Source organism: Gracilinanus agilis, chromosome 2 (genome assembly GCF_016433145.1).
Source record: "Gracilinanus agilis isolate LMUSP501 chromosome 2, AgileGrace, whole genome shotgun sequence".
Taxonomy (NCBI): domain Eukaryota; kingdom Metazoa; phylum Chordata; class Mammalia; order Didelphimorphia; family Didelphidae; genus Gracilinanus; species Gracilinanus agilis.
Window position 1 is genome coordinate 501,438,280 of NC_058131.1, and position 27,513 is coordinate 501,465,792.

At 38.4% G+C, this 27,513-nt stretch overlaps 1 protein-coding gene across 1 annotated transcript in view; it reads right to left on the minus strand.

The window, feature by feature from the left end:
* FOXN3 (forkhead box N3) overlaps nt 1-27,513 on the minus strand; it is a 313,833-nt gene that overhangs the window by 201,867 nt on the left and 84,453 nt on the right. Inside the window, exon 3 of the mRNA XM_044664996.1 lies at nt 19,121-19,257. Coding sequence (XP_044520931.1) covers nt 19,121-19,257 — 137 coding nt within the window. The remainder of the gene's footprint in view (nt 1-19,120; nt 19,258-27,513) is intronic.

The following is a 27,513-nucleotide window of genomic DNA, read 5'->3' on the forward strand; positions in this document are numbered from 1 at the left end:
TGAGGAGCAGGGAGGAGACTGGTTTTGTTCTCACAGAAAAAAGAAGGGAAGAAAAAGTAATGAGTTACTGCCAGGGGATTATGTACCTGGGAAAAGAAAAACACAATAGAAGGTTTGGGCCGGCCTTTTCCCATTAAGATGAGGGAAGCTGGGCTCCTTTCCTTACCTACCTACCTTTCAAGTTCTGAGTTCTGTCCCAGAGGACACAGAAGAGAAAAAGGAAGAGCTCCTTTTCAGAGAAAACAATGCTAATTCCTGGCCTGTACCCACCTCAGCGGCATTTACATTTTCTATGGTAGTTATATAATGCTTAGTACTCTGAAAATATTTTGTGTCAGAGTCAACTGCCTGGAATTTATCACCTTTCCATCCTGGAGTGGCTTGATGGGCCTCCAAGGTTTACAGGAGAGATTAAGTCTAAAATGTCAGACCACAGGCGTACCCAGAAGGGGAGCTATACTTCGGTAGACAGATGGCAAAGAAGGGAGAGGCCATGATAATGATGAAGCTTTACGTCTAAATTATCTTGTCCAGAAGTGAAAGGATATTTACTCTTCTCTCCCCTATTAAACATCCCTTCCCGGGTGATGGCAAAGGAGAGCCAATCGCCGGAGTGGCTCTGAACGAAGATGGGGAAATTGTACTATTTTCCCAATAAACGCTTTGGCGGATTGCCAGGGCCACCCTTCTGTGCCCCCTCCACAGCCCCCAAAGATGGCGGCTTCAATCTTCCATCCCTTCTCTTTCTAATCTCCAACCTCTCCTTATCGAACGTGACACCTTCTCTGTTGTCTTCAAATGGGCTCCCAGTTTCCTCATCCTTAAAAGACCTTCGCCAGCACCTACATACGTTATCTCTTTCTCAAACTCCACGAAAAAGTTGTGTCTCTTCCCCGTCTGCCGGTTCTGCTTTCACTCCCTCCTCAGGCCCAGTTTCAGGCCTCCTCGCTCGACGGCGCGGCCCTCTCCAAGGTTATCCCCGATGACGGACGCCCGGCCTCCTCACCCAGGACGGACGCCCGGCCTCCTCACCGATGATGGACGCCCGGCCTCCTCACCCAGGACGGACGCCCTGCCATGGTGGACGCCCTGCCTCCTCATGGGGCCTTTTCTTCATCTCTACCCCTCTGAGGTCCAGCCGTCCCTCTTCCCCCACTTCCTAACGGCTTCTTCTTCACCTCCTTTGTGAGTTCATCCCCCACGTCCCCTTCCCTAGCTACGAGTGCTCCCCAAGATTCTCCCTTCTCTCAGTGGCTTTAACAGTCTCCCTAAATTTAATGATCCCTGCTTGAGTTCAATTCCAGCCTCCAGGTGACCACAGACTAGTCACCAGGCCCTGTTTTGCCTCTGTATGATCTTCTGGAGAAGGAAAGGGCAAACCCATGTAGTCTCTTTGCCAAGAAAGCCCCTTGGGCAGTCCTGGTCCATGGGGAGTCATGAAGAGTCAGAAACAACTAACCATTAAGAGCACTTGGCTGAATACAAGGGGCATTAAAAAAGTAATAATAATAATAATAATAACAATAATAATAATAATAATAATAATAATAACAAATATTATTATTATTGTTATACACACACACACTTTTTTTTTTAAGTTCCTGCTCTCAGGGAGCTCACAATCTACCAGCTATAATTAGGAGAAGAGAGCTCTAGAAAGAAGTTAGGAATATAAATATTTATCAGGAAGACAACTGCAAAGATGTGAAGAATAAAGCAATAAAAATGGATGATTTGCCAAGGGAGAAAGGATAAAAAGAAAAGAGGAATCTCTTAAAAAAAAAAAAAAAAAGGAAGCCCAAAAAGAGAATCTCGGGGCCTTTCACAGAGAAGGAAGACGGAAAATAAATTACTTGTACAGGGGGGAAAGCTGGGTGGCTCAGTAGATTGAGAGCCAGGCCTAGAGATGGGAATCCTGGGTTCAAATCTGACCTTAGCTGTGTGACCCTGGGCAAGTTACTTAACTGCCATTGCCTAGCTCTTCTGCCTTGGAATCAAAAAATGAATGAATGAATGAATGAATGAACATAAATGACCTGCATAGCAGACAGATGAGGTGGACTCAGAGGGGTAAGAAGCATTTTGAGATTATAGTTTCCTCAAGACCAAAAGATGATGGGGTGAAAAAAAAAGGAAAATTGCATCTAGCTTCATTAATTAGTTGAATTTCTGACACCAAAAGCATTATCAGGGACCCACAAATATGTTTCTGTCTATTTGTTATATGGCTATACTTTATGTTTTACTTATCTTTCTTTCATGGGTATAATGGCTGAATACCTTCTTTCATTAAGAAGAACTATATGATAATATATGTATAACCCAGATCAAATTGCTTGCCAAGAAAGGATGTAATAGAGTGGGATGATCCACCCTGAAAAACATACGTTAATTACCAAATCTGTCAGTGAATCATCTAGAGGAGGGGGAGGGAAGAGAGGGAGTGAAACAATTTGGATCTTATAAACTTCAGAAAATGTATGTGGAAAATTATTATATTTTATTTTCCTAAAATTACACAATATTTTTTAAAAAGTAATGACTATGGGGGCAGCTGGGTGGCTCAGTGGATTGAGAGCCAGGCCTAGAGATGGAGGTCCTGGGTTCAAATGTGGCCTCATACACTTCCTAGCTGTGTGACCCTGGGCAAGTCACTAACCCTCTTTGCCTAGCCCTTAGCACTCTTCTGCCTTAGAACCAAAACGTAATATTGATTCTAATATGTTATTAGTTAAAAAAAATACAGAAGCATGAAATCCAGATATTCTTTGAATGGGAATTGAATGGGAAAAGCCTACCTATGAGTAATACAAGGTAAATAAAATCTTTGGTCCTTCTCTCCTTCTCTATCCCTCTTCCAAGAAGATAACTGGATAGCAGTCCATCTAAACGAGAAGGGGTGAGTCCCAACCCCTGCCCCCAAAAAAGTCAAAGGGAGTTGGAGGATACATATAGGTATAAACAGCCAATCACTACCTGACAAAAGATAAAAACTTTCCATTGCATAATAAGCAAGACGGAACTTGCTTATGTTGATTTAAATCATCAACAGATTAGGACAAGAGAGAACTAAAAGGAACTCCAGGAAAACACCTCTAAATGATTCACTGACAAATTTGGTAATTAATGTGTGTTTTCAGGCTGAATTGTACCACTCTATTACGTCCTTTCTTGGCAACTTTTTAAGGATTTTTGGTAGATATCTTAAACACTCCTGACCAAATAATACAAAATCTGGGGTTATAAAACTATACTGCCCAATTTACGAGAAAAATAAGGATTGAGATTAGGACCATATCACGGTGCTCTAATAAGTACCAAAAAACAGATATATACCAATTTACCCAGAAATAGGAAATTACAGAAATAGATAGTCTATATATACTTAGAATTGGAAGCGACTTAAGAGGTCATCAAGTCTTAATTCTTTCATTTTGTAAAGGAGGAAACTGAGTCCCAGTGAAGTTCAGACAGGTGTAAGCGCCAAGATTTGAATGTAAGTCCTCTGTCATCAAATCTAACTCTCCTTCTACTTCATCAGGCTGCCTCCAAAGGAAAGATCTCCTTTTAAATTTGTTAATTCCATAATTTCTGAGCTCAACATAGTAGTTACTTAAAATTTCTTAATCTGAAAAGGGAGATATTACTTTTCTCCCCCAAGAGAATGTATAGACTTGAGTCCAAATATTTTAACAAAATTCATATTTAGGGTAATTCTGTTTAAAAAAAAAACCTAGTCATTTAAACATAAATCCATTTCATTTGCATGCATTTAGCACAATCTCCTACAGGGAAAGCTTCATATTTGATGAAGCTATTTTAATGTCCTTGTAAAATCACGCCTGGCAAAAATGCATATTTTGTGCTTAATTATACATACTACACACACACGCACGCACGCACACACGTACACCCATGGCTGCATCTCGTCCTATTAAAAAGTATACTAACAACTATGTTAAAATGAGAAGGAGCATTTACAGAAAACGACTTACGCTTTCCATTAAAATTTTTACTAACAAGCAGGTATCAGGAAATATGATAATGATTCATTGAGCCTGGATGCTGGCACTCTCTCCGTGCCCGACTACAATGAAACTCTTGCAATGATGCACAAAATCAAACAATTAAACCACTTCAAGGCAAACTGATTTTATTGTGGTTCTACAGTACTTGGATTGCTGTAAAATGCAAAGCACTTGAGTAACTGGAATGAAATATGTTTTATACATTTAAATTATCAGGGCCCATCCCAACTGTGGGGGTCAATTATTCGCTGATGTCAATTCAGCACTTTTACAAGCGCATTAACTCATTCGGTGTTAACTGGTTTAACATTTGGTGAGTTGCTGCTCCAGTGGATTACCTAATACCTAAATTACTTTCTTTCAAATGAGTGACCCTCCCAAGAGGTGGAATTTGATTTCTGCTACTTAATCCTGTGAGCTCAACTGGGAATATTTCTTACCTGTGGAACTCTCTTTGCACTCTCTCAGCTTCAGTTTTTTAATATGTAAAATGGGGAGAGTGGCCAGCTACTGATGTCAGAGGACTATGGAAATTGATGAAAAATTTGTCAATTATATAAAAGTTAACTTTTGTTTATCCTGAACAAATCCAAGATGGATCTTGCAATAGTTTTGCTGGCTCTTCATCAAAAGACTTTACATAGAAAAATTGTGCTTCTCCCTGGTAGAGATCCTGTGATTCATCTTCTTTTAAGAATCTTTCTTAATTTTTCTTTTAAGAATTTTTTTAAGTTCTAAAGAGAGTCTCCAGCTTTTCTCAGAAGCAAAAAAGCGAGAAGGCCACCAATCCCATTTTATAGAAGAGGAAACTGAGTTCTGCAGAAGTTGAGTCAATTGCCAAATTACATATAGTTTAAAGTTAATATAATTTTATTTTTAAAAATATTTTTCCTAGGTTACATGATTTGTGGTGTCTCCCTCTTCTCTTCTCTTCCCTCTCCTGAAGCTGACAAGCAATTCCACTGGGCTATACACACATTATCACTCAAAACCTTACAGTTAATAGTTAGAACCAGAGCTAGAACACCTAAGTACTCACGCTCTTTTTCTCTAAACCAAGGAGAAATGACGCAAGCTCATTATGTGCATTTGCTACCAACTCATAAGATCAAAAAAGCTCATCTAGGCCAAACTCATTTTCCATGTGAGGAAACTAAGAAACAGAAAAGTTAAGTGATTTACTTATGGTCACCGTTTATACAGAGGCAGCATGGATAAGGCACTAGACTTGCAGTGAGAAGGCCTCTGCTGAAATCCTGCCTGAGATTCTCATGCTATATGACCAAGCCAAGTGACCAAACATTTGTGCCTCAGCTCCCTCAAATATAAAATAAGGGGTTTAGGCGTGGTAATGGCCTCCAAGATCCCTGACAACTCTAAATATGTGATACAAGGATCCTAGGCTAAGAGGAATTCAGAAACCAAGTTTCTGATACCAAATCTAGGGCCATCTTTCCATGGCTACCTTCATTTTGATTAAATAAACCCATCCCATATTAAGTGAAATAACATTCCACAGGGCGGTTAGTTCCAGAGAAGCCACATGATAAATGGGAGATGAATTCTTGGGCAGCTAAAGTTCACTCTATAAAAGCTCTAAATAGATCTTTTCAGAGATATTTGACTATAACAAGGAACCAAAATAGTAAAATGAGATTAGGGAATGAACAGATGACATGGAATAAAGAGAAATGCCATGGGGCTGTTGTATTTACCATTAAAAGAGACAAAAAAGATCCATTTAAGGGGGTGGAGAGGAAGAAAAGAAGTAGTTGCATTTTGGGGAAAGGGTTTCTTTCCTTGGTTTTAACTTGTCAAGAAAGTGTTGCCTGTGCCTGGAACCAAGGAACTGCAAGAAAAGCTAAGCCTAGCATCTTTGCATGCTCTTTGGGGTATCACTGAAGAAGATGCCAGGGAAGAAATTATTACAAGGTACTGTGCAATAGGGGATGTTCATCCTGGGCAGGCTATGTCGGGGATACAACAGCTAGAGGGATCTATTTGAAAGCACCAAGTGTACTTTCAAATCTAAAGAGAAGAGATTACTTTCTAAAAAGGAGTCTTCCACTAGTTTGGTTGGTTAACTAGTGACTACGGCAATTGCTCTAAAAAGGTCACAGTAGAGTTTCAAAATATTATCACAGGATTTTTTTATGATCTATTATTGCTGCAAATTATGAAAAGATGAGCAATATCATGAATAGTGGATTTGTATATTGTTGACACACGCCAAAAGAAGAAAAAGGCCCTGTGAAAAATCAGAAGATTTGTTTAAGTTCTGGTCTGACCCTTACTAGCTATGACTTGGTAGGGGAAATCACTTTAGCTTTTGTGAGCCTTGGTTTCCTTTTCTGTAAAATTTAAAAAAAGAGAACTTTCTGGTATTCTCCCTTCTTCTAACTTTAACCTACTATATTAATCTCTGTGTTAGAGAGGGCAAGAAAGGGACAGACAGTGATAAAGAGAGGGAGGAAAGGAAAGGGAGAGATAGAAAGAAGGAGAGGAGAGACATACATACAGAGACAGAGAGAGAGAGAGAAACAGAGAGAGAAGAATGATGAAATAAAATTAAACAAACTTAGAAGCTGACAGGGTAGCACAAAGTAAGCCTCTTGGTTACCAAGAGAGCCAGGCATTTGGCAAACTGATGAATCTTAAAGACAAAAATCAAATGTCAACACATTCCTCATGGACTCTACCATGACTGAAATTTAGGTTTGATCTGATGATTTCCAAGTTCCTGGAAGGACGACTACCCTCCATATAGGCATTGTAAAAAATTAAGCATAAGTTCAGTGCACATGTGTATGACAGCTGACAGGCTGAAATAAAAGTATTTGCTGAGTCTGCACACAAATAAGCCATTTTCACAAAGATCATCAATATCTGAAAGCCCCAAATAACTGGAGGAGCCATTATGTATTTTTAGTGGCTCATTAAATTGCTCTAGAGAACCAACTAGAAACAAGGAGTGATAAATGGTAAGCTAAAATGATGGTTTTCCTTTTTTTTTTTTTTTTTTAAATAAAAGCAAGAAATTTGATTTTTTTCCTCTAAATTTTCTGAATATGTAAGCTTTGGTCAAATTCATTTGCTGAGAGGGAAAAAAAAATCTTAGTGTTTATCCTCAGAAGAATATCAGCAACGGAAAGTTTCATGTTTTCTTCTAAGAACTGTACACGCCAAACAACATTTTTCACAAAGTAAAAAGTATATGTAAGACAAAGTACAATTAAATCATTCAAGACATTTGGCTACCCACCAGTCCAGTTGTTCTTTGACCAAATGAGATGATTCAACTCAGAAGCAACACAGCTCTGTTTTCAGTCTTGGAATACATTGTTTGAAAATTTGAATCATGAATACCACGAGCTCACAATTATACAGAACTCTAGACCTTAAAGTGCACTTTCCCATAGATAACCCTATGAAATCAGCAGGACAAACATTACTATCCCCATTTTTACAGACGAGTGACCCTAAGTTCACATAAGCTACAAACACAGAAAAATGTTTTCCTACTCAGAATTCCGTGGAGTAGATGGTATAAATATTACCGTGACTACAAATATGGGGCTCCAAGCCAGGTCTTCTGAGTCCAAATGTTATGTTCTTTCCCTCTACAATACTAGAGCATCTAAGTTAATTTATAATTTTAGAGTGAAAAAGACAAAAAGAGATCAATTACCTTAACTAACCCCTGGAAAGAAGCAGCAACTTGGCTATGGTCATACAACTAGTTTAAGGCACACCGTAGTTGGCACAAAAGTTGTATTACTGTAGTGGTTCAGTCATCTTCTGTCCTGTCTTTGTGACCCCATTTGGGGTTTCCTTGGCAGTGATAGTGGTTTATCATTTCTTTTTCCAGTTCATTTTATAGGCGAGGAAACCAAGACAAATGAGATGAAGAGGTTTGCCCAGCTTCACCAAGCTAGGATGTGTCTGAAGCCATATTTGAACTCAGAAAGACGAGTCTTCCTGTCTGCAGGATCAGCACTCCTCTATCCACCGTGCTATTCAATTTGCCCCGCAAAGCCCTATTATACACTTCCTCTAAGGTCCACTATAAAATGATACAATGGATTTTGAATTCTTCAATTAAACAAACATTTACCGAGTGCTTCCTGTGAACAAGCAAAAAATGCAAATAATGTATACAATTATATATTATTTCTTTGAAAATGGATATTTCAGGTTTTAAAAGAATTTTCCTTCAGGCTAGACCACATCTCCCCCCTGCTCCAACTCCAGCAGCTCGCTATATTTCTAAGATAAAACATAAAATCTTCTCTTTGGTTTTTAGCATCTTTCAAAACGTAGCTGCTAGCTGTCTTCCCAGCACATGAGATGATCCTTCCTTCATTCTACAGTCCAACCCCCAAAATAGGCCTTGGTGTTCCCTCCCACAGGATGCTTGTCTCCATCTCCTCCCTTTCAGAGGAGCTCTCCCTCCCTTGAAGACAGGACTCAAGCACCACCACCTTCTACCATGACCCTCTTCTATCCTCCCTCCTCAACAACCTTGAATTTGGCTTGTATATACTCACAACATGGACTTCTTGTCTCCCCCAACAGAACATAGTTACTAAGCACAGGCACAACTTTGCCTTTTATTTCTGCATTCCTTGGGCTTAGTTCAGTTTGTGTTACATGGTTATTCTCTCCCCTCTCCCTCTCCCCATACCTTCTATCCTACTATCAAATTCTAAGACAGAAGAGCTTAGGGAAGGGCTAGGCAATGGGGGTTAAGTGACTTGCCCAGGGTCACACAGCTAGGAAGTATCTGAGGATACATTTGAACCCAGGTCCTCCGGTCTCTACACCTGGCCCTCTATCCTCTTGAGCAGGGGTCAGCAACCTTTTTGGCCGTGAGAGCCATAAACGCCACATTTTTTAAAATGTAATTTCGTGAGAGCCGTACAGTGCTCGCAGTGCTCGCTTCTGTAACAGTACCTGAAAAAAAAATTGGCTTTATGGCTCCTGCAGAAAGAGCCATATCTGGCCCTCAAAAGAGCCAGATACGGCTCGAGAGCCATACGTTGCTGACCCCTGCTCTTGAGTCACCTAACTGACCCAAAGGTTTTCCATAAAAGCAATCTTTTTTTGTGGTAGAATCTCCATCCACTAAGATTTTCCATATGGTAGCTATATGTTGTATAAATATCATGGTAGCATGGAAACAGTTTTGTGCACGTGTACAATTTTAAATTTCAACATTTCTTTACAGATATTCATCTATGGACATTTCATTGAACAGATGACAGCATGTAACAGAAAAAAAGAGAGAGAATACAAATGGCAAAATGACAAATGTGATTGCCCACAAATTCCTAACCTTAAAACAAAGTACACAAATAATCGACAAGAATTTATTAAGTGTCTATTAGGTGCCAAGTGCTGTACAGAAGATGAAAATATGCTTTTGATATTTTCTTTGTACACATACACTGTTTCCACCACCATGGAAACTAGAATTCCAGCAGAGAAGTATCACTAATACTCTTACTTGCAAATTAATTTATTTGGCTCATTTTCAGGCAAACATGGTAGCAATAAGTAAATTCATTTGCTGGAAATCCACTAAATGTATGGCACCAAAATAGGAATTAAGGTGAGCAAAATTCAGACTTGTAAAGGATCTCAGTGGTCATCCCATTCAATCTCTACCTGAAATACAAATCCTCTCTACAGTGTCCCTATGGGGTAGTTCTCTAGCCTCTGCTTGAAGATGAACAGCGATGAGTATTCCCTTTAAGGACAGCAAGGATTGTTGCTAAGTACCGCCTAAGGTTGAGTCATTCCCCCCACCACCCCCCATAACTTCCTTCCACTGGATCCTCTTCTTCCTTCTGAGACCATGCAGAATAGACTTAATTATCCTTCTCTATTACCCTACTGAAAAAACTGTTAAGTGGCAATGAGTGCAAAGGCATCGAGTTCAAATATAGCCTCAGCTATGTGACCCTGGGCAAGTCACTAGTATTTTTGCCAATAAACCCCAAATGTGGTCACAAAGAATTGGAAACTGAACAAAAAAATTATCCTATTGAGAATGGGACAAGAAGCTAAAATGTAAAAGTGAACCAATTACATCATAAATTCTGTATAATTCAAAATCAAAACATAAAATTGTAAGAGTATTCAAATTAGAATCATACTTTTAAAATTGGAAGGGAACTTGAAGACTTTCCATACCCCATCCCCAAATACAGGAAACTATCCTTTCTATAAGACTTTTGACAAGTGAACTCATTCAGACTCTAATAAAATACTTCTAATGGCAGGGAAATCACTAATTTTTTAAATAAAATTTTATTAGTACTTTTTTATTTTTATATCACCATTTTCTCAGAGCAAATGAAAAAAAGAAGAAACAGTTCAGTACAACCAGTGACATACTGAAAACTTGATAACACTTGCAATGTTCCACACCAGGCATCACCAACATCTGCAGGGAAGTAGAGAAGTAGAGGCAGGGAAGCCCTGCCTCACATCTGTTTTTGGGGAAAAGCTTGGTCACTGGAATTTCACAACATTCAGGTTTCACTGGTTACTGAAGTTCTTTCCATTTTTATTGGGGTAGTCAATGTGTATATATTTTTTCCAGTTCTGCTTACTTTACTTTTGCATCAGTTCACTTAAGTCTTCCCATACATCTCTGTATTCATCAAATTGCTTCTTAGAACACAGAAATATTCAATTTAATTTATATATTCCTATTTGTTAAAATTATAAGCAACTTGTTAAAACCAGTGGAAATACGAATCAGCCATGGGGGGTGGGGGTTAGGGGGGAGCCTAGGGGTGAAGGGGAAAGTAAGAGCATGAATTATGTAACCGTGTTAACTTTTCTAAAAAATAAATATTAATAAATGTTAAAAAAATAAAATAAAATAAAGAAATTACACGCAACTCAAATGGTAATAGAAAGACATATAGTGGGCCTAAGAACTCTGACCCAAAGATTATACTGTTGGTTGTATGTATACATACACACATATATTATACACATACATACATATATACACACAACTATACAAATATATGTGTATTTGTACATAGATCATATAAATATTTACACACAGATGCACATGCATTCCTGGCAGGAATTACTATCTTTGGTTTCACATTTGTATCCCCAGTTCTTAAGTAGTGTGATGGCTCATTCATTTGTTCTTGGGGTTCAGTTGTGTTTGATTCTTTATGACCCCATTTGGAGTTTCCATGGCAAAGATGCTGGAATGGTTTTCCATTTCCTTCTCCAAGGCCCCTATATATTAACGTTTTCTTAAATAATTTTCATTTGTCCATTCTTTCTCTCATGAAAAGAGGGTGTTGTGATTCAGAAAGTATTATTTAAAATGAACAATATTATTAAAAGCTATTTTAAAAAGTATAGTGAAATGGAAATTGTAAAAACTATGATTCATAGAAGAACTTTTGTGAGCCACAGCTTAACACCTAAATAATAACAACAACAAAAATAACAGTACCTGAATACTCTGCAGTTAGAAGTATGCTTGAGGTAGTTGGCTCAGTGGATTGACAGCCAGGCCCAGAGACAGGAAGTTCTGGGTTCAATTCTGTCCTTAAGATTCTTCCTAGACGGGCAAGTCACTGCCCACTGCCTAACCCTACAGTTCTTTTGCGCTGAATCAATATAAAGTATAGAGTTTAAGATGCAAGGTTAGGGCTTGTAAAATAAATAAATGCTTCTCAAAGTGTGGTCTGTTCCATGGACTCCTGGGAATCCCTGAAATCTTTTCATAGGTTCCATGAGGCCAAAACTATTTTCATAATAATACCGAGAGTCATTTGCCTCTTAAAATGCTGTTCCTTTTTCCAACAATATTTGTTTAAGGCCAGATTTTCTTTATATACTTCAACCAAAATAACACAGTGCCACAGACTGAATGCAGAAGCAGATAGGAAAATCCAGCTATATTCTATTAAGCCAGACAGTAAGAAATCATGTAAAAAATCATGTAAAACAGTGCCACTGTTCTCATTAAACTGTTTTTCTTTTGGAAAGTATAATTACTTTTCACAAAATGTTGTTTATGCTAACATGGGTTTATTATTTTTAATGAACTGATAAATATTTTATTCATTTTCATTTCTGATATGATCAATAGAAATAACCCAAATAAACACAAGCTCTTTGAGGTCTTTAGTAATTTTTTAGCAGGTGAAAGGGGCCTGAGAGAGAAAAAAAAAAAAAAGTTTGGCAACTCCTACTTTATGAGAATCACAGGATCACAGATTGCCAGCTGGAGGAGATCTCTGAAGTCATCTGGTCCAACCCCTTTCCCTTTATAGATAAGGAAGATGAGGCCCAAGAGAGGCCCAAGAGAGGTCAAGTCAGTGACTTGGCCCTTCATCCCTCCGGTAAAAAAGTGGGGGGAGGTGGGATTCAAACCCAGATCCCTGGTATGTCCTCACGCACTCTTGTCACTGTGCCAAGAAGCTTCAAGCTTCCTTGAAACAAGCTTTCGGTTAGTAGAAGATAACAGCAGCCACATATTAAAAAAAAAAAAAAAAAAAAAAAAAGACTCCGTACATCCAAGTCTTTTCTTAGTTCTGGGGATCCTACAGAAATCACTTTAAATAGAACCTGCTCCAGAATATTGAGCTATATGAGGAATCAGGAAATGATTATTTCTAAAAATGTTACAGCGCCTCGACTAAGGGGGGTGAAAAAAAGAACATCAGCCCTCTTCACTGAGCAGCCTTCCTTCTTTCCTGCCACGACTACTCACGCTCAGGGGCTGTGCCTGGACACACAGAGCAGGGCAACGAGAGCCCACTTTACACCAGAGGTTTAGTCAGAGTGCAAGGGCTGGCCTTCTCCCCAGCCAAATCCTGTCTGAAACTGCCCAGAATGCCTGGAATTCGTGCCTGTGCATCACCCAGGGACCCTGCTAGTCTCTGGTCTTGCTGTTTACAGGCCAATCCCCTCAGGCTACTGGGTCATCTCAACACTGGGAATACTACTGGTACCGCTATTAGCATTAGCACCATTAGCACCACCACCACCACCACCACCACCACTACTAGAGGACTTGCATCTACTCACAACATTACTACTACTACAAGACTTCATTTGCTCACAACATTACTACTAGAAGACTTTCATTTACTCACAATATTACAACTACTACTACTACTACTACTACTACTACTACTACTACTACTACTGCTACTACTACTACTACTACTACTGCTACTACTACTACTACTACTACTACTACTACTACTAGTACAAGACTTTCATTTATTCACATTATTACTACTAATAGTAGTACAAGACTTCCATTTACTCACAATATTACTACTACTAAAATACTTTCATTTACTCACAATATTACTACTACTACTACTAGTACAGAACTTTCATTTATTCACATTATTATACTAATAGTAGTACAAGATTTCCATTTATTCACAATATTACTACTACTTACTAAAGTACTTTCATTTACTCATAATATTACTACTACTACTAGTACATGACTTTGATTTATTCACATTATTACTACTAGTAGTAGTACAAGACTTTCATTTACTCACAATATTACTACTACTACTAGTATAGGACTTTCATTTACTCACAATATTATTATTACTACTACTACAAAGCTTTGATTTGCTCACATGATTACTACTACAACTAGTACAGGACTTTCATTTATTCACAATATTATTATCATTACTACTACTACTACTACTACTACTACTACTACTACTACTACTACTACTACTACTACAATAACTTTCATACACTCACAATATTATTACTACAATTAGTATTAGTACTACTCATGATAATAATGGTTGTTTAATCATTTTCATGACTCTTCATGCCCACTTTTGGAGTTTTCTTGGCAAAGATATTAGAGTGGTTTGTCATTTCCTTCTTCAGCTCAGTTTACAGGTGAGGAAATGGAGGTAAACTGGATTAAATTAATGCCATAGGGCACACAGCTAATAAATATCTGAAACTAGATTTTACCTCAGGAAGATAGGTCTTCATAAATCTAAGCCCAGCACTCTATCCTGGGTGTTATTTTGGTGTTGGCCCTTTATATATGTCAACCAAAACAATGTAGTACAAAAGTAGACTGTGATTTATAAAATTTATAAAATATTAAAAATACCAGTCTTCCCACTAAATTTTGTTTTGGAAAATGTGGTTATTTTTTCTTTAAAATGTTAGTTATGTTAACATAATGGGTTTATTACAGTTATTTTAAGAAAATTAATAAATATTTTTAAATTGTAACCATTTTCATTTCTAATACAGTAAATGCCAATGGATACAAACCAAATGAACAAAGTAGTGCTCAGTAATGTTTAAGAGTAAAGGGATGAAAAAGTCTGAGAACCACTGACCTCAATCACTAAGAGATTTGAGTGATTTGACTAGGTTTACCCAGAGAGCATGTGTCAGGAGTGGTGGGCCTCCACGGATTTCTGCTGCCAAGACTGGTTCTCTATCATTTATTGCTATAACAATGTATGAAAATGTTTTACTGGTAGAAAAGCACTTCATGTACAGGATCTCATTTAATCCTGACTCCCAACACCCAGTAAGGCATGTAGTGCGACGATTAGTGTTAAGTCTTTTAAAGAGGAAGAAACTGAGGCTGAGTCACATAACTAAGAAAATGACAGAGCTATGAGTTGAACCAGACCTTCTGACGACTGAGTCCTTCAGTGTTTTTCCATCATACCACACTGACTGTAACATGAAATTAAGATGAAGATATTGCTAGGAATTCGGTGATAAAGAATGATCCTCAAAATAGGGTAAGACTGGCAAACCCACTCTGTGAAATGCATCTGGAGGCCTCAAGTCAGAACACATTCCTCTCTCTACTTTCATCCCTTCCCATACAATAGGTCACAGAAAGCTGCAAACACGATATTCCTTCCAGATGTAAATGGTCATGCAGGAGTCCAACTATAAGCCGAAGACAGAACGATTTCACCAGTATCCGAATGCTCAAAGCTTGAACTTATCTAACCATCTGGATTTACTCAGCTCATGAGACTGAAAAACCAAAAGACTTGTATTAGGGTGATTACAGCTAAGGGGACACACACACACACACACACACACACACACACACACACACACACACACACACACACACACACACACACACACCTGTCTATCAACTTCAATCTTAGGAAAAGTTACAAACTAGCACAATGATGTAATACATAGAGGCAATCAACAAAGGCAATGATAAAACCAGACCTTTAAAGAGATTTAAACCTATCACTAAATGCTTGGAATGTGTGTGTGAATCATTGATTTTAAAACAACTAACACCAAAAACAAACAAACAAACAAACAAAAAAAAAAAAACCACCACAAAATAATGACATAAGAACTTTGCAAGGAAGGAGATGCCTTTGCATAGATCAGATACTCTGGCACACCATTTTGTTTCTCCAGGTCTTTTCCAGATTGAGATTCTATCATTCTAAACCTCTGTTCTCTTCTTGGCAAAAGTTCATGCTCCTTTAGGCAAGATGACTGGGTTTAACCAGCTGGAGTCAGAAGATCAGAACACTGGAAGCCTATAGATGAGCTTCAGTATTATTATTTTTAAAATGAGGACAATCTCAAGACTTTGAAATTAAAACAAGACTCAGCTGATAACCTCTACTCTAAACCATCCCAAATTTATTTTTAACAGTGATTAGAAAGTAACTGAGTCAGTCCCACTGAAATAATCTTCTCAAAATGTATTTTACAACTATAGAGACAGACATTAAGACAAGACAAGCACTGGCAACAAGATATAGTAATTTTGCTTTCAATTAACCAATAATTATTTTGGTGTTTAAGATTTTTGAAAATCTGTCTGCTTGAATTTCTAAGAATAATTACTCACATTTTGAACAGCAAAATGCCTTATTTGAGAAAGGCTTTATGTCACTTAGCATCACATTTTCATTTTTAAAAATTAGCACGTGTGCTCTCAAAATTAGCAAGCACAGAAAAACATTATTATGTGCCCTAGAAAGAGTATGAAGAAAACAGAACTGGAATACTTCAATCACATTTTTAGCAACACTGTCTGATCTAAAAATTCAATACAAGATTTATCAAGCACATGTAAGGCATAAATGGAACAGTCCCTTGTCCTCAAGGAACTTACGCTCCACTAGGAAAGGACGTAAAACAGCATGTGCTCTAATAAGATGTTTTCAACGGGAGGTCTGTGAACTTGTTTTTAACATTTGGAAATGTAACTGTTTTCCTGGGTCATCTTAGTATTTTATTTTATGCATCTAAAAACCTCATTCTGAGGAGTCCATAAACTTCACCAGACTGTCAATGGCATCCAGAATACAAGAGAAGAACCCCTGCTATAGAACCAAGAAAATTAAAGTTGGAGACAACATTTAACCATTAGGGGCTTCTTGGAAGAGATCTGTGCAGGAGAGATGGGATCAGAGTTGGACTCTGAAAGAAGACGGGGTTTTCAAGAGGCAGCTATGTATTCCGTGCCTGTGAGAATATAAAGAGGTGGGTGATGATGGACCAGAACTGATTCTAGGGGAGTTTTCCATAGGGCTTCTCTTTTCACTTGATGGCTTGGCCACCTGTGCCTGGGTCCAAAGAACAACCTGCCAGATGCACCTGCAAAGTAGCAGCCAATGAGAGTACCCCACTGAGTACAGTCCACACCTTCACCAACCTCCTAGTTATCATCTTCAAAAGCACTTTCTGACTCCTTGCCACAGCTGCTAAGAGGAATGTATGAGTTAAATTACATAGTTAAGGAAGCCATGCTGGTGTTTTCCCCAAGTGACTGTCATCTCAAAGGGTCTTTTCCCTCCTCGCTATGAATAATGAATAACCCACTTGAGACCCACACACAGTCCATCAGGATGCTACTCGGGGACTTAGAAGTGAGCTCTGAACTTCTTGTGTCAACTATATAAAATTGTACGCCACTGATTTTATGATCTTTTACAATGTTTGTCAAATCCTTTACATCCCATATGCCATAATGTGCAGAAGCTAAAATATTAAAGCGAGGGCTCCCGAAGTTAGGATTTGAATACAGGACTTTTGATTCCAAATCTACTGCTTTCTTTCTTCTATCACATGAGCCTTCCCGGGTATCCTCTTGAGTTCTTGCATGTAGACGCTTCTTGTTCTTTTGGTTTGTTTTTAAAATGGAAGAGAGTAGAAGAGAAAGCTCCTCCTCAACTGGCCTAGGTGAGAAGTGACTCAGAAGTTATCTTTCAAATTTTATTTTCTTATTACACAAACTTTCCTTTATCCAAGTATTTTATGCTCATATTATGCCCAGAACAACAATGGCTCCCTAAAAAATTTAGCCCATTACGTGCTATTTCCAGAGTTTACAAGTACATTAATGATCAAATAAAGCCATTAGGCTTATACCAGCTTAGAGAGAGACTCATCTAAATATCTGCTCTGCTCTTGCAATCCCAGAGCTGCACCATAATCTTTCAATTTATTGAATAATTACTGAGTTCCCCTTGGGGCCGCTGTTGGCAACAGAATCCTGGGCTAAATGGACCGTGGCTCTAACCCTGTGTGGCAATTCTTATGTTCCTAATAACTTTCTAGGAGCAGACAGAATGGTAACCGCCTCTCAGGGGTAAACTGGGGAAAGATAGTGGGGGTTGGGGGGCGGATGTAGAGAGTGGTAAGAGGAGGAAAGATGTACACCGACAGCCTGGAGTCAACCCGAAGATTCCAATAACCTTAACTTGTCATTTCCTATAAGGTGTGCTTCCGCTGATTTTTATGAAAACAGACAAAAGCAGGTACAACATTTTTTTTTACCCTTCAAGCCAACTGTAGTTGCTATGTAGGGTTATTTGTTACCAAGGCAACAGCGTATAGCTGAGTACTAATGGCCTGTCCTTTTGCCAGGCAACAAACAGTCTTGTGATGCAACTGCACCTGTCTCAGCTATGTGTTGCTATGGATACGCTCTAGTTACTATGGTTACCATCACGCTAATCGTCTAGCAAGGGCAGACGTACAGCAGTCTTCCCCGAAAGCCCAGCTGTTCCTCCCAGTCTCCTGCTAAAGATTGATTGTCTAGGCATGTGATGGAATGCTTCTCAACTGAGATGCCCAAGAACTTCATTAATGTTATTTGAAAAGCTCACTTTGTGCTCCCTTCTTACAGAGTATTATACTTGTGAAAGAATTTGGTAAAAGAGTACACTGTAAAAATCAATTACTGAAAATTGACTTATTAATCTACACAGTTCATGACTGCCATAAAGTAACCAAAAAAAGGTCATTTGTCTTAATTGTATAGCTTTGATACCAACATTTCAGTAGACAGAGAAAACAAAAAGGCACCTCAAATCCAAATGCCATTTTTTAGAATGATGCTTTTTTAAAAAATTGCACTGTTTTTCAAAACTGTTAATTTGGTACTTTAAAAAAAAAGTCTGGGTTCTTCTCCTTTCAAAGGATATCTTTTCAAAAAATGATTTCCATGGTCTCATAGCCCCATAACAAATAGATTTGTGAGAAAGGAGAAAGAAAATAAAACCCTGCATTGTTCTCTCTGTTCACCTTGAAGAGACAAATGTACACAGAGTAACCACAACAAAATTATCTCTCAAGACTACGGTTAACATGGAGACTGGATTTAAGGACAATAGCATTAAGTCTTGTAGTTCATAATGGAGAAACTATGACCAGGCTAAATTAAGCTGAATTCACCTTCTTTTCTCAGTCCTGTTCTTTCAACCTAACAAAATCTGATAAACCAGTTGTGTAAGGTACTTATTTTCAAGTAAGTTTTGCTACGTGGGAAAGATTTGTTTCACCATTTATGCAGCTGCTATTTGGATAAACCTGCCTCCATTCCAGAAGAGACGAGAGGGGTAAGATTTATTCAATAAACAGTAGAAATGACCAATAACTGAACTTTACTAGCTACTTTGCTTATCTTCAATTATACTTTTAAAAAAATCCACAGTATTTTAACTATTATAGTAGCTTTTGAAAAGAAAAAGTAATTAACAGTAGGCAGCAAATTATAATATATATTTTTTAAAGTTTGTTTTTCTTACCTTTGATATGCCTGAGGAGAGGTGGGAGGTGTATTAAACACATGAGAATATGGGTGATAGGGTGTCTTTTTCAAGGCCTGTATTAGATTTTGTCTATATTCTGGGTCTATACACCACAAGGATCCTTTTCCAATACTCTGCAAAGAGAATTGAAAGAGAAATGGTAAATTGGCTCGAGTTTATGTAGTCAGAGCAGCATTTATTTGAAATGGCATCAGCTTTTTTATTTGTTGACTGTTTGACAGCATTACTCCATCAGAATTTGTTATTTAACACTCACTATGGAAAATGAAAAGTTACTGCTACCACATTATATTGTTACAATAATATCACTGTAAAATACCACTAAAAGAAAACACCAAGGGGCTTTGCTAGAGTTCATTAGCAACTTTGAAGACCAATATATCCTCTTTGAAAGTAAGTTAAAGGTGATATACTTCAACAGAACAAAAAGAAATAGGCTAGATCATCCTAGCAACTACTTTTTTGGCTTTTTAAAATGAAAGGATTTATTCCTTCAGCCACATGACATCGGTACCATTTCACTACAAAAGAAATTAATCAGTTTGTTTTCTTCAGTTTGCTCTTAAGAGAACAAAAGTTTCAGCTGGGAGTGTAATTCAGATTCCTTAACCAACAGCCTTTGGAATTACCCGTCCCTAACAAACAGAAGAACATAGGCAGTCTGTTTAAGCCCAAGTCAAAATTCAATATTTATTCTTTAGAACACGGCAATGTGCCCTTAAGAATTGTATCTTCAGAGGCCAATCTAAAAATGTAGATTTTTCTCAACTGTTTTATCAGAGCCCAGCGATTTGCTTTCAAGTTCAACATGAATTACTGACTGAGAAATTTGTGTGAGCAATTTGAAAAAGGATTTTTTTTCCCCTCCTCTCAAATTCTGGAAACCTGGCAGCAGCCCTGTAGGGTGGGCACCGCATTAACTGCACGCTTCCAAGTGACCCAATGTACCCAAGGTATTCAGATAAGGTCATTTGTAAATATTTACTGATTTAGCAAGGAAAAAAAAACACATTAAATTACATAACCTTTGCTCTTCCCCCAAGTACTTTAGCCAGAGAATTCACTCCATTTAAAGAATGATTGTAGTAAGCTTAACATTTGTCTTAGAATACTTATAAAGAACACAAAAACTTATAAAAATCAAGCAGATGAAATCTGAGAAACCATACACAAGAAAGACCTGATGTACCATGTTTAAAAAAAATCTCTAACTGTATCATTTTGATCCTTTAGAAGTTGTGCTTCAAACATGACTTCACAGAACACATAACATAACCTCTCAAGAAGCTCATCAAAATTCCTGTTCATGAATGAACATCAACTACTTTATAAGGGTGGTTGTTAATTTTTGGGGGGGAATCAAACTCTTTGGTTAAATAGAGGATATCTCCAAAGACGTGGTACAGTTTTAAGCTACTATAACTAAAAACCACCCCCAAGACATTGGTGACACTTTATATGGAGTGATTGGGTAATATGAAGTAATGGAAAGAGAAATGGCCTTGGAACTCGGAAAACCTGAGCTGGAGGGGTTCAGTCGTTTAGGCACTTACTCCATGACCAGGGTAACTCTCCCAACCTTTCTGAGTCTCTGGTTTCCTTATCTCTAAGATGAGACTCATAATTGACAATGAAGATAATGATGATAGCAAATATTTATGAAGCACTTCAAAGTTTTCAAAGTGTTTTACAAATATTATTTGATCCTCAAAACAAACCCTAGGAGGTAGGGGCTATTATCATACCCATTTTACAACTGAGGAAATTGAGGCAGATAGGTTAAATGACCTGTCCCAGGGTCAGCCAGCTGGTAAATTTCTGACCCTAGATTTGATTTTGGGCCTTTCAGGCTCCAAAGTCAGCACTGTATTCACTGTACCACCCAGCCACCTCCATAATAATGATTTACCTATTTCCAACATTTGTAAACAGTAAAGAATTATAGAAATGCAATTTGTCATCACCATCATCATCATTATTACCATCATTGTTCAACCCTTTCAGTATGACCCCAGAGGAACACATCAATGCTTATGAGAGACATCTGTTATCCCCAAACAAGCCTAACTACAATCACATCACCAAGGTAAGTTAATTGTTTCTATTTTAAACATTAAATTTCCCAGCATGATTCTTTGGGTCCTTTTTGGCTTATTTTGTATTGTGTTATTTAAGAACACAACAGCTTTTGATTTGACGTATGTGTGGCCATATCTGTTTGGAAACTTCCAATTCATGCATTAATTTTCAAAACTTGAACCTTTTAGGGGGCCATGATCATACTTTCCAAATACTGGGTGAACCACAGGCTAAAATTACCAGCCTTCTCTCATGAAGAAGTCTGAGTGAATAGTAAAGACCTTTTTAAACAGAGAGCCTGTTTAAAACATTGAAAAACAAAACAAAAAAACCACCACCAAAGACCATAAAGACAATATAACTATTGCCCAAACTGTGACGCTTGTATAAAATGATAGAAATTTGAAAATTCTAGCTCTGCTTTCCCATACCTGACCCGCCCTTACATCACACAATTCTGTCCATTACAGGATTTGGACCTTTACATGCAATCTGACTTATAATATTAAGAATTAATATTTATATAGCACATAAAGGTTTTTAAAGCAATCTATCAACTCACATCCACAACAACCAGGGAGGTAGGTGCTATTATTATGCTTATCTTACAGATGAAGAAACTGAGGCAAGCAAAAGTTGAATGACTTGAAGAGTCATAAAGCTAGTATCTGAGGCCAGATTTGAACCCTGGGCTCTCTGAGTCTAAGTCCAATTCTAGCCACTGGCACCACAAAGTAAATACCATGCAGCATGCCAGGGGATTTTCCTGGCATTAAATCATGCACATGTATAAAATTAATGTTCAGGACCTCTTCTGATGCCTCATTGTGGCATGAAGGTAAATGCTGGGTTCTTCATGGCCAGAACCTTTAAATAGAACTCAGGTTTTTTTTAAGTCCCACCAAGCTGGAAAGGCTTTAGGTACAAGCTCTGTCGAGAAACAGCCTATCTATTATACAAGGATCATTCTAGTGAAGTCTGAGTAACTCGATCATAAGAAAGTTGTTCATAAACTAACATTTTGGTTTTTTTGGTCACTGTAATTCATGAAGATGGTCTACTGAGGCATGGAAAGATTACCCCTACTAATGAAATGATGGCTTTCTGAAAACTAAGAGTGTACCTCAGGTCTACTAACTGCATTTAGCACCCTAAGAGGCTAGCCAGCTAGCCAAGACCTAGCCTCAGCTCTGTGACCTTCACATAGCAATGAAAGAATCATTTTACAAGAATTAAGCCGCCCCCCCCCAAAAAAATAATCTGAAGGGGACAAATTCTAAAGTCAAACAATCCTTTCCCTAAAGAAGCTTCCATTCTAATGTGCAGACAACACAGGACAGATTTACACAAAATAAAAACAAAAACAAAACCAAGATAGGTGATAATCTAGGAGGTTAAGATACTAGCAGCTGGTGGGTCTGGAGGGTAGACAGTGGGGAATACTCTGTTCTCAGTAGAAAGCAGTGCTCTAATTTGATCTTGAAGAAAATCAAGGATTGCAAGAAGCAGAGCTAGGAAGGGAGTACATTCCAGACACAAGAGATGACTGGTAAACACAGAGAGAAAGAAGAAGAGTGCCAGGTGTGAGGAACAGCAAAAAGGCCACCGTGGTGGGAGGGAAGAGTGCAATGACTAATGAGGTTGGGAAGGTGGGCTGAGGCTAGGTCTTTATTTAATCCTAAATGAAAGGTTTTTATATAATCCTAAAGAAAGGCTAACCACAATGATAAAGGGGAGCAACTCTAGTTAGTTAAATAAGGAGGATGATAGGGACAAACTCCTGCTTTAGAAAAACAACTGGCAGGTGGAATGAAGAGAGATCACTTAAGAGGCTTCTGCAGTTGTCCTGGCCAGAAGGGATGCTGGCCTGAATGAAGTAGGAGGATGCTTGAATGAGTAATAATGGCGAAGAAAAAGATGGTGGAGGTAGAAATAAAACCTCCCTCCTCTCACTTCAGCTTTTCTGCTTCCTTTTGCTCTTCCTTTTTTTCTTTTTAATGTTCCCTTATTGGATTGTAAGCTCCTTGAGGGCTGGGCTGGTATCCCCAGAGCTTAGCACAATGCCTGGCACACAGTAGGTGCTTAATGACAAAAGGTGAGGAGTCAAGGATAACACTGTGGTTCAACGCTCAAAGCTTGGATTTTGACTAGAAGGACGGTAATGTCCTTGCCAGACACAGGGCAAGGTGAAGAGGGGGAGGGGGTAAAGAGAATGAGTTTCTAACATGTTGCATTTGATATACTGATGGGATATCCAATTCAAAATCAGGAAGCAGGACTGAGTCTCCGAAGAATGGATAGGGCTGGATATACGGATTCAGGACTCTTTTGCACAGAAATGATCACTAAATCCATGGAAACTGATGAGGCCACCAAATGAGTAATAAATACCACAAAGTATATGTCACAAGGAGCCTATGCCCCATATTAAAGCAGGAAGTGTGGCATTATTACAACCAAGTTTGGTAAAAGACACATTACCTAGCAAGAATCTTGCCCACTGCAAGAGAAACCACAGATAAGTGGAAGTGAAGCAGCTTAATCAGCCAGTCAATCAACAAGGATATAGTAAATACCTATGGGCCACGTACCACACTAGGGCCCAGTATAAGCAGTGGAGATGAAGAGATGAAAATGGGTATCACATGGAGAGTAAGGAGAGACAAAGGGTGGGTGTGCCCATGACAAATAAGGAAGAAACAATCAGATTAATGAATGGCATCCAATAAATATGCGAAGGAAGCAGTTGGGTGGCACAATGGATAGAACACGGGGCCTAAAGTCAGAAAGACCTCGAGTTCCTAGGCAAGTCACTGCACCTTGTTTGCCTTGGGTTTCTCATCTGTAAAATGAGCAGGAAAAGAAAATGGCAAACCATTCTAGTATCTTTGGTAAGAAAACCCCAAATGGGATCATGAAGAATCAGATGGTGGAATAACCACAAATATGTAAAGAAAAAAGAAGATGGATTGATCATGTGGAGATTAGAGAGAATGTGGGGCAGAGAGCCCCCAGACTTCATGGATCGCGGTGTGAAATCAAAATAAAGGAAAGAAGACTCCCAGTATGGTGGGGGAATCTCTCGTGGGGCACTTACCAGAAGCCATGGATGAGCTGCTCGGGGTGGGCAGGTCTGGATGGATGGCCATCATCAAGGTGGCATGGGGTCCACCTTGATTACATGATAAGAGTCATTAAGGTGTTTGAAAATATAAATTATACTGAGAAACAGTGGGGAGAAAGCTGGCTTTGAAGCCAGAAAGCCCTGAATTCAGAGCCTGTTAATAAAATAGACTAGGATCCTGAGCAAATCACTTTTAATGTCTCAGTGCCTCTGAGACCCAGAGATGCCAAAGCCAGGAAAAGTTTCTACAAAACAGGTAAAATCTAGGTCCAACCCAAACCAACGAATAAAACTACTGTTTAAAGACAAGCTCAAAGAATCCTACAAATAGGGCATATTTTGTAACTCAGTTAACTACCTCTCAATCTTAACAGGTGAAAAATCTATCTCTCCAAAGAGCAGATGCACTGATACAAAGCTAGCTATAAAATTAATTTTAGCCAATCAAATCCTGTCTTCTGGACAGCTATTATTAAATATGGTCTACATATAGACAGGGAGGACAATTAGATGTCACAGTGAAGTCTGGAAGATCTGAGTTCAGAGCCAGCCTCAGACACTTCCTAGGCTGTGTGATCCTGAAGAAGCCTTAACTTAACTGTTTGTCTCAGTGTCTCATCTATAAAATAAGCTGAAGACTAAGCTCTCCACTATCTTTGTTTTTTTATTGGGTTTTTTTGTTTTAATTATATTTTTCCAATTACTTGCAGACATAATTTTAAATAATCATTTTCTAATATTTTGCAATCTATGTTCTCTCCCTCCTAATCCACCATGAAATAGAAGGTAATATGATACAAGTTATACATATGCTATCATGCAATATATTTCCTTATTGATCATGTGGTGAAAGAAGAAACATTTCATTTATGCATGAAAAAAACGCACAAAAGGAAATAAAAGTGAATGTATGCTTCAATCTGTATTCAGAATCTATCACTTCCTCTTAGGGAGATTGATGGCTTTTGCCTTCATAAGCCTCTTGAAGTTGTCTTGGATCCCTGCATTGCTGATAATGTTTGAGTCATTCAGTCAATCACTGAACAATATTACTGTGTACAATGTTCTGCTCACTTCACTTTATAGAAGTCATTCCCCACGCCCCCTTAAAACCCATACTTTCTGTCTTACTCTCAATTCTAAAATGGAAGAACCAGAAAGGCGAGGCAATTGGGGTTAAGTGACTTGCGGGGTGAGGGGTGGGGGTCACACAGCTAGGAAGTATCTGAGGTCACCCTTGAACTCAGGTCCTCTCTAACCATTGCGCTACCTCACTGCCCTACTTCATATAAATGTTTCCGGTTTTGTTTTATTTTGTTTTTTGTGATCATCCTGTTTGTCATTTCTTATGGCACAATAGTATTCCACTGCAGTCATCTACCACAACTTATTCAGCCATTCCCCAGTTGACAGACATCTCTTTGGTTTTTAATCCTTTGTTACCACAAAAAGAACTGCTACAAATAGGTCCTTTCCCCCCCCCCCCTATTTTTTATCTTTTTGGGATACAGATCTAGTAGAGTTATTGCTAGGGCAAAAGAAACCCAGTTTTACAGCCAGTATCTTTGTCAAGAAAATGACTTAACAACACATTTTAAGAGAGAAAAGCTCCTTGTTTCCTAGGGCTCAGAGTTTAAGCAAGCATGGAACATGAGAGCTCCCTTTTTACTTGTAACAGGTTCAACCTATCTCAATTCACATAATTAAATAAATTCTCATCTAATCACCAATTCAGGTTTTGAGATGGATCATTCTCTTTGGATCTATTCTATATAGAGAATTTAAGTGACAACCAGAATCATAAAGCATTAGTAATAAGTGGGAAATATGAACCTCTAACTTTAGTCCTAAAACAGATGCCACCCCATGGGGCTCTATGGCCCATGTTTTAGTTAAATTCTGCATCTCCTCTAGTTTCTAGAAAAGAATGTTCTTATGCTTAATAAATGTTTGGCTGTTGTCTATTATTCTACTAAATAAGGCTTAGCATAGTTCCACGCATATATTAAGTGTTTAATAAATTCTTGCTTTCTTTCTACTTCCTACAGGAGGCTGTCTCTACCAGATTCATTCATTCCAGAAAAAAAAAAAATTATAAAGTGCCTACTATGTATGAGGCACTGGGGACACAGAGAGAAAAAGAAAAATGTTGTTCCTACCTTTAAAAGAAATTGCTTTCTTCTAGGGGTAAAAGGGAGGGGGGACGGAATGGATTTTATGATACAAACACAGATGAGTACAATGTAAAGTGGTGAATGATGGAAAGAAAGTGCTCTAGGATAATTAGAAGAAGGAAAAGAAAGAACATTTTCAGCTGGGGGGAAGGGAAGCTGTCAGAGAAGATTTAATGAGAGTAAGCCATTCACCTCTTTATCCCTCAGTTTCCTCATCTGTAAAATGCAGACACTCAAAACTTTCACTCCTGGCAGGGTTATCTTGAGGGAAAGTACTTTGGAAATCTTAAAGTGCTATAGAAATGCGAGTTATTATAACCACGCTTTTGATCAGGAAGTGCTTGGTAAAGTATTCCAGTTTGAAAAATTCTTAATTTGAAGGCTTCAAGTTTAAAACAAAAAACCCTAACTCCTCAGTAGATCAATTCAGTTTGCTTGAAACTGCATGTTAATTTGACTTACAATGAGAGCTGTCTATAATTGCTAAGTAGTTTAGCAAACAGACACTACCCTCAAAACATTTCACACTTCAAATTACTGAGATTCCAAAAGGGAAAATACTGATGCTGTCCATTATTCCAATGAGCTTGCAGCAGGGGGGAGAAGGGGAGACTGGGAGGGGACTGCCTGGTATTTTATGCAGTGATTTAAAGGAATATAGAAATTGCTGATGTTTGCAATCCCATCTTCAAATATTACATTTGGTTTCATGTATCTGCTCAGAACAGCCGCAAATGCTGGCTTTGAAAACTTTTAACACAGAAATGTTCAAGAGGAGAGAAAGCTCAAGTGTCTTAGGTCGGGGAAAAATTACATTTAATGCATCTAAAAGGGACATCGGGCAAAGCCTAATCTGATTTTAGTTTTGTTATGAACTGTTGGGGGCGGGGAAAGGAGAATCGGAGCTTTTATAGTCATATAAGCACCTTCCCCCAAGATTACAGAGTGGGTGCTTGGATTTCTATCAGAAATGGCTAGTAGGGGGGCAGCTG